General features: G+C 36.1%; 1 protein-coding gene across 1 annotated transcript in view; it reads right to left on the bottom strand.

Moving 5' to 3' along the window:
• The window catches only part of KATNAL1 (katanin catalytic subunit A1 like 1), a 36,569-nt gene extending 28,287 nt beyond the window's left edge, over positions 1-8,282 (bottom strand). The window contains exons 1-2 of the mRNA XM_068984555.1: positions 8,121-8,282; positions 5,780-5,940 (exon numbers count right to left, since the gene is read on the bottom strand). Of these exons, the coding sequence (XP_068840656.1) occupies positions 5,780-5,940; positions 8,121-8,282 (323 nt within the window). The remainder of the gene's footprint in view (positions 1-5,779; positions 5,941-8,120) is intronic.
• Positions 8,283-13,209: the final 4,927 nt, after the last annotated feature.

Genomic DNA, 13,209 nt, shown 5'->3' with positions numbered 1-13,209 from the left:
TATTAATAGTATCTATTTTAGAGGGTGGATGTTGAAGATTAAGAAATAAACCATGTAGAGAGTTTATCAGCACAGTATCTGGTTCACAGTTAAAAACTCAATAAATGTCAGTTATCACAATTAATCAGCACTGCTAGCTACATTCTACCACAGTCTGTATACTCCATACTCCAGAAACAGAATTCTGGAAGAGACTAACACTCCAGAATGTTTAGAAATGAGTATAATCTCAACCTGCCCATCATATTAGGCAATAACCTATTCTACCATATGAAGAATGACCTTAAAATTTCTTTCTTAAAATGCCTTACTTGCTGATGATTCCCAAGTAACTAACTACTAATCCCAATCACTCTTAAACTCTGGCTCTCACTTTCAATTCCTATTCAACAGCTTTGTCTAGATGTTTAATTATCTAATTTTTCTCTCATTCTCTAAAGCTCATTAATCACCATATCCAGCCAATCCTAGCTCACTAACGGCTCTCACGCCACTTTACAAGACTGCAACCTCAGGAAGGCTGCACCCCGCCACACCCCTACAGAAGGAATGACACCCAGCAGAGCACCTGGCATACGACAGGGGCCAGCACCCTAGGCAAGGCTTTCACAGCGTCTGGATTATTTCTCATACTAGCTCCACTTCAGGGATTTGGACCTGGCCTACACTGCAGGCAGATTCTTTGCCACCTGAGCCACCTGGGAAGCCCCTAACATAGATGTTGGATACATCAATAGTAGTGTTTTTTTCTTCCTAAGACTTCAAAGCAATTTTACAAAACAATCCCATCATGATATACATTTTTAAAGAGGTGAAAACTGAGGCCAGTAGAAGTGAAATTAACTTGGAGGACCACTCCATTAGTGGTGGCACTGATACAGAAACTTGCTCTCCCACCTCCCAACCCCGGGAAAGTTTCCCAGAGCCTTGGTGAGACACTGTAAGGATGAGAAGGTAGGGTACTCTGTATCAGTACCCGACCTTGGCCATGACTGAGCTTTTTCCAGTGCAAATTGGGATTTTAATATGCGAGCAGTTACTTCACCTATTAGGGTATCCACAGAAACATAAAGCAACGATTTTAATACCAAGTCAACAAGAATTTCCTCTTGGCTGAAACTCTACAGAAGAGCACAAAGTTGATAAAAATCAGTCTTCCCACCTATCTGTATGCAGAAACACATTATGCCATTTCCCTTGGTTCCAGGTGAAACAGCATTAGAGGGCCTGTTAGAGTTATCTTTTTAAACCTGAATGGAAGAAGTCAGATGACGCTTTTCAGGCTGGGGTATCCTATTGCTACCGCCATCTCTCCCAAAACATGTCACTTTAAAAGACCTAACACAATTATTTTTGAAGTTGAATAAAAAAATACTTCGTTGAATATAATCTATGTCACATACTGCTCCTATACAGAAAAATCTTAATTTCATGGCCTTAGGTCTCACTGGGAAAGATCATTTCTAAATAGCCTCATTAAAGAAACTATGCTTGATAAACTTACATGGCAAATATTATAAAATAATGTAATTAAAGATATCTTTTAACTTGGGACACTAAGAATAATCTGGAAGCTCCATCTCTTTGGAGTTTAATTCTAATATTGCCAGTACTTCCCATTATAATTCTACTTTTGTAGCTCAGTTTCCCCCACATTCAAAGGCAATAAATCTAATTCATTTTAAAAGGCTGCTTTGATTTATCCAAGCAGCTGCTAGTGATCTACAATAGGATCATGATTAAACTCAGAGGACACACAACATATAAGGTATTACCTGGAACAATACGGCAAACTACCACCAGGGACCACCAGTGGTAACAGAAGCAGCTCTGTGTGAAAAAGACCCACAAGCAAGGCTTCCGAATTAGTGGCTAACGGCAAACATCAGATGCATCCTGGAAACACTTTGTACAGAACAAGGTAAATTATATTTTCTGACTGGCCCACACTGCAATTTCAGTGTGGTATTACCAGAGAGAAATTTTTCTAATTACGTTATTTATTTCACTAAGCATTTTCAGTTTCTTTAAGCATCTTTAAGTACTTCATTAAGTATTCTTCATTTTCCTTTTCTCCCACCCCCTCTAGTAAGAATTTAATCAAGTGCTTCACAGAATTATATATTATGTATTAGGATATATAGACACTTGTCAAAATATACCCACAAATATCACCAAGTATGTGTAGGAAAGTAACATGGCAGAGTGGATATAAACAAGACTCCTAAAGTTGAAGAGATCTGGGTTCAAATCCTGGCTCTGCCACTTTCTTGTTCAGATGACTTTGGGAAAATGAACTCTATAAGCTTCAATTTACTTAGCTCTAGATGGAGTTCATAACAATAAATGAGCGACAGTAATATGGGTACACAATACAAGTAGCTATTTCATAGGATCACTGGAGGTTTAAATAAGAGAATGCCTGCAAAGCACAAAGAGACCGATAGCTAGTTATCTCATCCTTTTCCTGAAGACGATTACCCACTTCATGAGGCTTGGACATCTAAAAAAACCACATCCTCTCTGCCAGAGTTATTCAAAATGTTTCAGAAAACTAAGGATTTATGTAGAATGTACTAGAAAGAAATAAAATTCCTTGAGGGATTTTATGAATGAGGCAGTATCATTTTTAAAATTCTGTTAGCTCTTACTATTTACATGAAAGAACACTGTAGCACTTTATTTCAGAGTTGATGATTCATTTTAATTATTACATGCCAGTTACTGTCTTAAACATTAGAATTTCTTAATTTCATGAGGTAAACACCCCATTTTACAGAGAGTGAAGCTTAATGTTTAGAGGTTAAATAACTTGTACAAGGTCACAAATCAAGGAGGTGTCAGAAGTAGAATTCAAACTCAGATCTCATGGACTCAAGTGTCTTCCCACCACACCAAGAATATCTAAGGGCTATATTCACTTTCACTAGCTCTAGGTGGTATTTTACTACGTTTGTTTTATATGATCTGTAGAAGAAATGAAATTGTAAAAGGAAAAAAATTATACAAATTCAATCTCCCATAACTTTTAACCCTAATTCTATCAGCACATGCACACATTCTGTGCTACAATGAAGTTTACTTCATTCTGCCATACTTAGATATCACTATACTGATAATTACTTGGTAAAGGATCTGTGGATTTGCTGATATAAAGATTTTAAAGTTTAAAACTCCTAATTCCATGATATTACTCATGGTATTAAATAGCATTCCTTCACTGATAGAAGCTTGCTGTGTTGTTGGGTGATTTTCCATCACTGTTGATGATACATATGGAAATGGAAATTTTTTTTTTGCCAGGCAATATACAGTCTTAGATTTGCTTTTATTAAGGATTTCTGACCACAGAGAAAATATGTATATACACAATGGCTACACACAAGGGAAAGGTTTTTAAATTTAGTATGGAGGAAGGAGGTTTGGAGAAACATATTCTGGTCCATTCACTTTCATTAAGAATAAGCCTTAAAACATAAGTATAAAAATAAATCAGATCTGTGCTACAAGGCAGTTAAGGAAGGTCAAAGAAAAGAAATAACTGGGTTGGTGTTTCTCTAATGAGAAGTTTTCAGAAAAGTGTTCATCAATGGGAAAAAGCCAGCCACACTTTTTATTCAGTTTGAGCCACAGATATTAGAGTTGCTATCTGTGGCCACTGCTTTCTGCAGTATATCATGGTGCTCTAGCAATTAAGAACAGGTACTTCCTACACTGAAAGTTACTCCTAGAACAAGATGGCTTCACTGGAAAATTCTACCAAACATTTAAACATAATTAATGCCAATCCATCTAAAACTCTTCCAGAAAACTGAAGAAGAGGGAACACTTCAAACTTATTTTATGAAGCCAGCATTACCCTGAAACCAAAGCTAGATTAGGACATGACAAGAAAACTATAAATCAATATCCTCAATGAATACAGAGGCAAAATTTCTCAACAGAATATTAGCAAAGCAAATTCAACAACACATTAAAATGATTATAGACCATGACCAAGTAGGATTTATCCTTGGGATGCGAGGTTCAACACATACAAATCAATAAGCATGATCTCTCACATCAACAGAATAAAAGATAAAAATCATATGATCATCTCAACAGATGAAGAAAAGCACTTGACAAAATACAAGATCCTTTCATAAGAAAAACCCTCAACAAGCTGAAGGAACATACCTCAACATGATAAAGGCCATGTACGACAACAGCTAAATTATACTCAACAGTGAAAAACTGCAAGTTTCTCCTCTTAGATCAGGAACAAGACAAGGATGCCCTCACTCTCATCACTCTTATTCAACATAATACTGAAAGTTGTAGCTAGAGTAATTAGGCAAGACAAAGAAATAGGCATCCAAACTGGAACAGAATAAGCAAAAATCATCATTATTTGTAACTGGTAAGATCTTAAATACAGGAAACCTTAAAGGCTCACCAGAAAACTATTGAAAACTAATCAATGAATTCAGTAGGATATATGATCAACATAAAAAAATCAGTTGTGCCTCAATATATTAACAACAAAACATCTGAAAAAAATAAAATTATCCCATTCACACTGGCATCAAAAACAATAAAATACTTGAAAAGAATCATCTTGTGTTTTTATAATGGGAATCATAAAATTATCTAACTCAGTGGAAAAAATCCTGAAGAAATGAATTAACTACTTTTCACAGTTCTTTAAATGCTTTTCGAAAATTTTAAGAGATCAACAAGCTAAACACATGATCACAGCTACTAATCAAAAGGAAATTTTATTTTCTGTGATGCAACACTCGGACCACAATATGACTTCACAAAAAAAAAGGGACTGAAAGCCACAAAGAACTAAACTCAGCTCCTGGTCTAGCCTAACTTACAGGTCAAGGTCTCCCAGGCCTCAGTGTCCTTACTTGTAGAATTAATGAAGTTACTCAGTGTTGGCAGAATGCCTAATATGTGCCAAATGCTGCGTGAGCAGGGGAGTTTGCTATTTGTTATTTGTGTTGAGTAAATAAAGCCATGGTCCTTGCCCTTGCAAAACTCCTACCCTTGTCAAGAGACAAAGAAATACAGCATAACTGGGATGAACACACTGTCATGCCTGGGAAAACCAGAAAAGGCTGCAAAGAGGAAAAACAGTTTAACTGAGACTTGAAGAATGAATATGAATTGCTTAGATGGAGATTATGCCTGTTCCTTAAGGAAGAACAGACTGCAAAGACAGGAAAGTAGCAAAGAACAAGAAGAGAGAGGTTTAATATAGATGGTGCACAGGCTGAGCATCAAGGAGCTAAACTTCAAGCCTTACTGCCACACTACTGATTCACCCTTCCACCTTAAAGGAAAGGTAAGGTTCCTTCTACACTAAGATTCTGGAAACCAGCTGTAGGTCCAACCAGATGGATCCAATTTGTCCACCATTTCATCTGAAGTTGTTAGTCTTTTAAAGCAAAAAAGCTTTGATGTTGACATTATGAAATCTAAAAAGAACTTGCTTAATTGATAAATTTATCAGTTAAACTAAACTTTAGGACCAGCAGTGGATTTCTACTGTTATGATTACAGTAGTAAAATATTTCAAAAGCAAGATACATGACAAATGACATAGTTCTGTTCTTTATCAACTACAAACCCTGTAGACACACATGTGTGAAAATTATAAACAGCTACTAAATTTACATGCCGCCCCAAAGAGTTTTTCATACTTGGTTCAAATAAAGCTTTACTCTCTTCACTCTGAACATCAATTAACTCAAGAAGTACCTAAGGAGAACAAACATGAAGTTCCACTTACCTGTGTTCTGCAGGTACGGGGGGCGGCCACACGGCAGGATCTCTAAACGGTTCATCTTGACAGGACACAGGGAAATCTGGGGGCCTGTCGATTTTAAAACTTTCCAAAGTACTGACAATACTTTTAACTTGTTCATATTCTTCCAATAATTCCTGCCGAACCTTTAAAAAAAAAATAGCCCTTATGCTACAAACTTTTTATGTAAATTGCAAACAACAAACTGCTTTAGAATGTTAGTTTTCTTAATGCCGTTCAAAGTAGGCAAAATGAGTCATTAAAACACAGTCAAAACACCAAAGAACTATTTAAAGTAATATAGATAGGAGGGCAGGAATTGGTTTGGAAAAAGACATATACCTTTTCTTAAAGCAAGTAGTTATTTATCTTTCATAAAGAAATTCTTTCTACCACAAGAATGTGATGACCATTAAGACAATTCAAACAAGCAACTAAGTTATTAACCAGTAACCATTCCCAGAAATCTATAATGTTATGCTGCTGCTGCTAAGTCGCTTCAGTCATGTCCGACTCTTGCGACCCCATGGACGGCAGCCCACCAGGCTCCCCCGTCCCTGGGATTCTCTAGGCAAGAACACTGGAGTGGATTGCCATTTCCTTCTCCAGTGCATGAAAGTGAAAAGTGAAAGTGAAGTCGCTCAGTCGTGTCCAACTCTTCACAACCCCATGGACTGCAGCTCACCAGGCTCCTCCGTCCACGGGATTTTCCAGGCAAGAGTACTGGAGTGGGGTGCCATTGTCTTCTCCGAATGTTATGCTAAATTCTTTTAATATATTTGTAAATAACACCCTCAAAACTTGTCAGCCAAAATTTTCATCAGCATTTCCTAACCCCATTATCACAAGATATGACATGCCTCTCACGGGCATCTAAAAGCCCTGAGTGATATAATACTAAGAATTACCCATTTCCAGTTTAAGTTCTGCTTCATCAAAGTCTGAATTCTTTTGGCCTTGTTTAAAATCTTTCAAGTCCTGGCTAAAGTTTATTTTAAGCTCAAAGGCAAGATTTTTCCCATATTTAAAAATTTTTATTGAGCGCTATGTGGAAATTCTTATGTTTTCAAATTTTGAGCCCAAACTAATTTTCAAAGGCAAACAGATAACAGATTGAAAATTACATTTATAAGCTAATTTCAATAATTCTTATTTTTTAACCAGAAAGCACACTTCAAAGCAGAGCATAAGAAGCTTTCCTTTAACTTTATCTCAAGTAACACATAAAAACATATGAACAAGTCACAGAACCAAAGAAAAATTTAAATTCACCTAATATATGCAATTATATGCTATACTGAGAGAAATGAAATTTCAGAACCTAATGGAAGTAAACATAATAAAAGTACTAGAATAGAAATGGTCACTATTTAACACAATTAAGAACATGTCAAAAATCTTTCCATGCTGGATTAGTAAACAACTCTTGTCTGTGGCTAGGACACCAGACAGAAGAACTCAAAAATTTCAATTTGAGTTAAAACCAATATATTGTTCTCACTCAACATAATTTGGTAACACTTAAGTTGGAAAATAAGCCAAATTCACCCTGAAAACTTAGTAAAACATCAATCAATTTCTGACCAATGGAAAACTTAAAGGAAACACTTGAAAGGCATTAGCACATAAATGAAACTTCAAAGAAATGCTTGACTTTGTACTTTTAATTTTAAAAGGATTTTAAGTTTTAAGACTAAATGGGGAAATTGTAATTCAAGTTTTTATTAACTAATATTATAAAATCAAATTGTATAGTCAAGACAGTAAATATATTAGTGTTTTTTATTAGATTACTGACTCCTTTGTATTTGTAAAGAGTCTTTCAAAAGAGGAAACTTTCTTAAAGGAAAAGTTTTGTGAAATGGGTCAAAATTACATGTAAAAATGAAAGGGGAAAGGGCAAGTAGAAATACCTCATTTCTACAACTCGTAATCATACACAATTAGTCAACTGAAGAGGAAAAAACAATTAGAATCAATTTGAATTAAATGGCTTTGAAATACGTCTCAAAAATATTGAGTTGACTAAAAAGTTTGTTCTGTTTTAAGTAAACCTAAAAGACATATTTTTCATTTTCACCAAGGCCTTTATTGAACAATGTGTTCACTAACTGAGCAAACTTTTTGGCCAAATCAATATATTATGAAAAACATATACATGTTAACTAGGAAAGACAGAAAACTATCCAGAGTATATTTTAAATATATTTCAGCAGTCAGACAAAAGAGAACTATTCGCAAAATCTCAAAGTGATTTTCCAGCTCACCTCTCTCCAGTTTAGCAGACCGCTGTCCCCACCCCCTGAACACTTCCATGGGCTCTTACCTGCTGCCATCTGCCTTTGACCGCTGGGTCTCTGATTGACTGGCAATGTCTCTGAATCTGCTGTATCACCCCCTGGTAATATACCATGGATGAGTCATAATTTCCAAGTAGTGCATATTCTCTTCCTTTCTTTGCATTGTCACAAATCTCAGCCAAATTCATCCTTCAGAGATCTAAACATAAAATACAATGGCTTTTTATTAAGTTTTCAGTACTGACTTTAAAGCATTTCTTATTACACTTTAAAAGATCTGCTTAATACTACTTTGAAAGTCAAAATGTTTCTCTCATTCTTTGAGGTTATCTGAATGCATCTTATGATGATACTGAACAAAGTTCCCAATTTTGGAAATGCACAGATTACAAAAGAACACCTAAGAAGATAACTAGAGAAATGACACAGCTCTGCACTATCAATTTATGTTATAGCTACATAAAGTGGACACCAGTTCTCCTTGCTCATTTATAATCACCACAAGATGCAATAACAGTAAAGATCAACTTGCTTCATTTTAGTCGGTTTATTCTTGACAATGTAAAGCAAAACATATAAATAGCTCATATTTTCCACTGACATCAATTAAAACTGCAAAAATTATTTTTCACTAAAACTATCTGGCCCCAAGAACAAAAAGGGAAGGAACTTTTTGACTTAAGGAACACATTTTAAAACTACAGCCTATAGTTGTCCATGCATCATTTACATACATTTAAGCGCTTCATACAACTTAAATCTAAGCAAAAACCTGTGAATTTAACTGTCTGATGCTCCCGATCTGGTAATCTTCTATGATCCTGCCATTCTCTAGAGCTTTGTGCCTGTGCAAATCACTATCATTAATCTTCCCCTTCTACAAGAAACTAGGAAAAATACCATCTGAACCTCTGATTTCTATCAAAGCCCTCCAGCTCAGTAATTCTGGCTTTTTTTCCAGGCTTCTCAACAGTCTCCCAAGATCATCCAAGGCGTCTAAGCAAACATACTTTCCACTGAAAACTGTCCAGAGATCCAGGAGAATGACATCTTGGGAAGGAGTCCAAAGTGACCTACTCTTACTTCCTGGAACAGTAAACCAAGAAATACACTTAGCAGAGAAAAATCATTTTGTCCCATGCTTTCCTGAGGGGATTAAATTTTGATGGGAGTAGCCTGGCTCTTCCTCTCTACCTCTTATCTGTTCTTAAGGGGCTCAGAACCTCTTCCTCAAAACTAACTACAACGACTTCTAGTCGTTTTAGCTGACTCCAGTACATTCTTGAAAAGATTAAAGTAGTTTCTTTTTATGTGTTCTTCCATTTTAGTTACCCCTTCTCCCAGCATAGGTTCCTTGAAGGCAGCATTTACGTTACTTGAGAGTCACACTGCAGCAAATAGTACACTACTCTTACATAGTAAGAAATTTCAACATTCAGTAGATCTACCCACAGAATGTAGGACAACCAAGGAAAGCCTCTCTTCAAATTACAATTCTTCAAATGAGTCCTTAGACAAAAGCACTAATTCTGCTACTATATGTAGGCACGCAAAGATGCACAATGGAAATATGTCCATGTAAAGCAGGGTCAGCAAACTTTTCCTGTGTAAATATTTTTAGCTTTGAGGGGCAACAGGAAAAATTGAGGGTATTATGTAAGTAGTTATATGAGAGGCAAAAAATGTTCACAATTTTCATCAACAAAATTCAAACTATTATAGTAGTAATCATTGAGTACAACTTTTTGCAGAACAGAGGATATGATTTCATGTAGTTGGGATTCAGAGTTAGTGTTTCCTATCATCAAGATCAACTGCAAATGTTCATGTGTCAACACTGCTTTTTAATAAGATTTACGCATTTCATGTTTAAAAGTGTCTGTTTACTAAGAGAGGTATTGTCACATGCTGGTATCAAATCACAAGCATATAATTTCAATCCAGCATATTCGCTGTTTGAAAAGTATTTGAAGGTTTTATTCTTCTCTTGATAAGTCATTACACTGCATATTAATCAATTCCAAATGAAGGTTAAGTGGAAGTATCTCCATTACACAGTTAAATGGATTTTGTAATATGGAAATTTCCTTTGCACTTGCATCAAAGTAGTTTGAGCTCAGATACACTGAAAATCTGGGTGGGAACAGAGATCTCACTTCTTTGACAGTGTAGCTAGCTATATATTATAAAATAGCTCAGTACTACTTGTGATTCAAACATTAGCTGGCATCAACATAACTTTAGTTTTGCATGTAAGCAGTCTGATCCTGAAATTTTCCATTGAATTTATTAAGAAACATTATCAAGTCTGCAGCAAAACTGCTTTCCAAAGCTATTCAGTGTTCAATAACAGTGGATGAGAACAGTTCCTCTCATTCAGAAAAATTTCAAATTAGCCCGTAACCCAAGACTGCAATAGAACTTCGCCACTATAAGCCACAGAACTGCTGTGTGGTAGGGAAATGTCAGGATATACTGCTGCTGACAAAAATTCAAGGAACTGACAATGGTTAAGTCCTCAAGAGCAACACTCCTGCGTCTTAAGACACTAACGGTTTCTTACCACATGATAGATTCAAATATTCTCTGCAAAATACCTGCTGATTATAAAAAAGTAAAGAACCATCAACTTTCACCACCCTGTTTTCCCAGCTTTGTAAATTTGTTCACGTAAGCCTTTTTCTCTTCTACACATTTTTTTTTTTTTACCACCACTAGCTCCAACACAACAGATTCCACTTCAGGTTGTACAGAAGTGTATTCTCAACTTTTTAATAAATATTCCTGTCTGTAGCTATTCCATGAACACTATTCATTAAATGTATTTCTTCAGTAACTTCAGAGTCACCACTGACTTTGCAAATAAACACTTGAGCTGTTTTGGTAACATCTGTCAATTCATCAAGAACCGAGGAAAACCACTCAAAATCATTTGCCTTGTTTTTTTAATTGACTGATGTCCTCAACTATTCTAGCAATTGTTCTCACCAAAAGGCTAAGTATTAAACAAGTTTATTTTCTCCAGACACGTTTCTTTGGCTGCTACAGTCAATAAGATTTACTTAAGTCACCATCGGCAAATGACTTTCTTGTTTGGCCAACTAATGAGACACCCAAGAAACTTACTCCGGGTGCAGCCTGATTTTTTTTTTTTTAATTTTGTGAAGAAATTCTGCTTGAAAAGATACTCCTTTTTCAGTTTTCTAGCCACTGCTTTCCTATGAATTGGGAATACCACGATGAGTGATTCGTCTGGTAATATCACTGTAAACTGTATTTCTTCAGCACAGCTGTAGTCATCGCACAATAATCACAATGCTTTGTCATCCTGTTCAGTATTCCTCACTTCACTGTGCTTTAAAAGTATAAATACATCAAGTCCATTTTTCTCATCTTTTCTGTTTTTAACGTGACAGGAATCCGCTGATAATAACGTAAAACGTCAGAGTACAGGGACATGGAGGGCACCTCAGACACTGTGACAGCAGTGCACAGCAAGCGGCAGCTGAAAGTGCTGAGACACCATCAAGGCGCTACTGGCACTACTCAACTTTGAACAAAAGCATCCACAGACAATATGAAAACAAATGAGTGTGGTTATGTCCCAATAAAACTTTATTTACAGACACTGTTAACTGAATTCCATTTATTTTCACATGTCACGAAACATTATTCCTCTTTTGACTTCTTTAACTGTTAAAAAAAAAAAAAGATGAAAAAACATTCTTAGTTTGTGTGTATGTGTGTTAGTCTCTCAGTATGGTCCAACTCTTTGGGACCCCATGGACCATAGCCCACCAGGCTCCTCTGTCCATGGAATTCTCCAGGCAAGAATACTGAAGTGAGTAGCCATTCCCTTCTCCAGTGGATCTTCCTGACCCAGGGATCAAACCCACATCTCCTGACTGCAGGCAGATTCTTTACCATCTGAGCCATCAGCTGTTCAAAAACATGTTGCAGACTAGATTTGGTCCCCAGACTGTAGTTTGCAAACTCCTGCTTTCAGCTTCTGTCTTAAGAATCTAGGAAAATAAAGGCACATTAAATCCAAAAGAGGTAGAAGGAAGAATATAACACAGCTGAAAGCAAAAATCAATAAAATAGAAACAAGAAAAAAATTTTCTATGTAGTAAAAAGTTGGTTCTTTGAAGAGATCACTAAAAATGATTAAACCTCTAGTTATACTAATCAAGAAAGGGAGAAAGAAAACACAAATTACCAAAATCAGGAATGAAGGAGGGGCCATCACTACAAACTGTGGAGATAAAAGTCACAACATACCAAAGCTATTTCTGAAGAAGAAATAATTAATCTGAATAGTCCTGTGTCAATCAATGAAATTCAATTTGTAGTTTAAAATCTTTCCACCAAAGAAAAACAAACAAAAAACAAAAAACAAAACCAACACTCCAAATCCAAAAGACTTCATAAGTGAATTCTTCCAAATATTTAAGGGAAAAAAATAAAACAATTTCCAAACAAACTCTCAGAAAAAGAAACAGGTGGAAAAACTTCCAACTCATATTTTAAGACCAGTGTTAGCCTGATACCAAAACCACACATTGTAAGAAAAGAAACTTACCTACCAGTATCCCTCAGGAACATAGATACAAAAATATTTAAGTTTTAGCTAATCAAGTCCAGTATATAAAGAGGATAATGCATTATGACCAAGTGGAGTTTATATAAAAAATTCAAGGTGGTATCTACTTTAAAAACCAACCAATTTTAAGAGACTAGAAATAAAACATGATCATCTGAACAGATGCAGAAAAAAATAGTGGACAAAACTCAATACCATTCATGATAAGAACTCTTAGCAAACTGAGAATAGAAATTCCTCAATCTAGTAAAGAGCAGCTATCATCAGATTGACTGTGAAAAAACTGAATGCTGCTGATGCTGCTGCTGCTAAGCCACCTCGGCCATGTCAGAATCTGTGCAGCAGCCCACCAGGCTCCCCTATCTCTGGGATTCTCCAGGCAAGAACACTGGAGTGGGTTGCCATTTCCTTCTCTAATGCATGAAAGTGAAAAGTGAAAGTGAAGCGGCTCAGTCGTGTCCACCCATGGACTGCAGCCTACCAGGCTACTCCGTCCATGGGATTTTCCCAGC

The sequence above is a fragment of the Capricornis sumatraensis genome, chromosome 12, assembly GCF_032405125.1.
Source record: "Capricornis sumatraensis isolate serow.1 chromosome 12, serow.2, whole genome shotgun sequence".
Lineage (NCBI taxonomy): Eukaryota > Metazoa > Chordata > Mammalia > Artiodactyla > Bovidae > Capricornis > Capricornis sumatraensis.
This window is presented reverse-complemented; position numbering and strand designations above follow the sequence as displayed.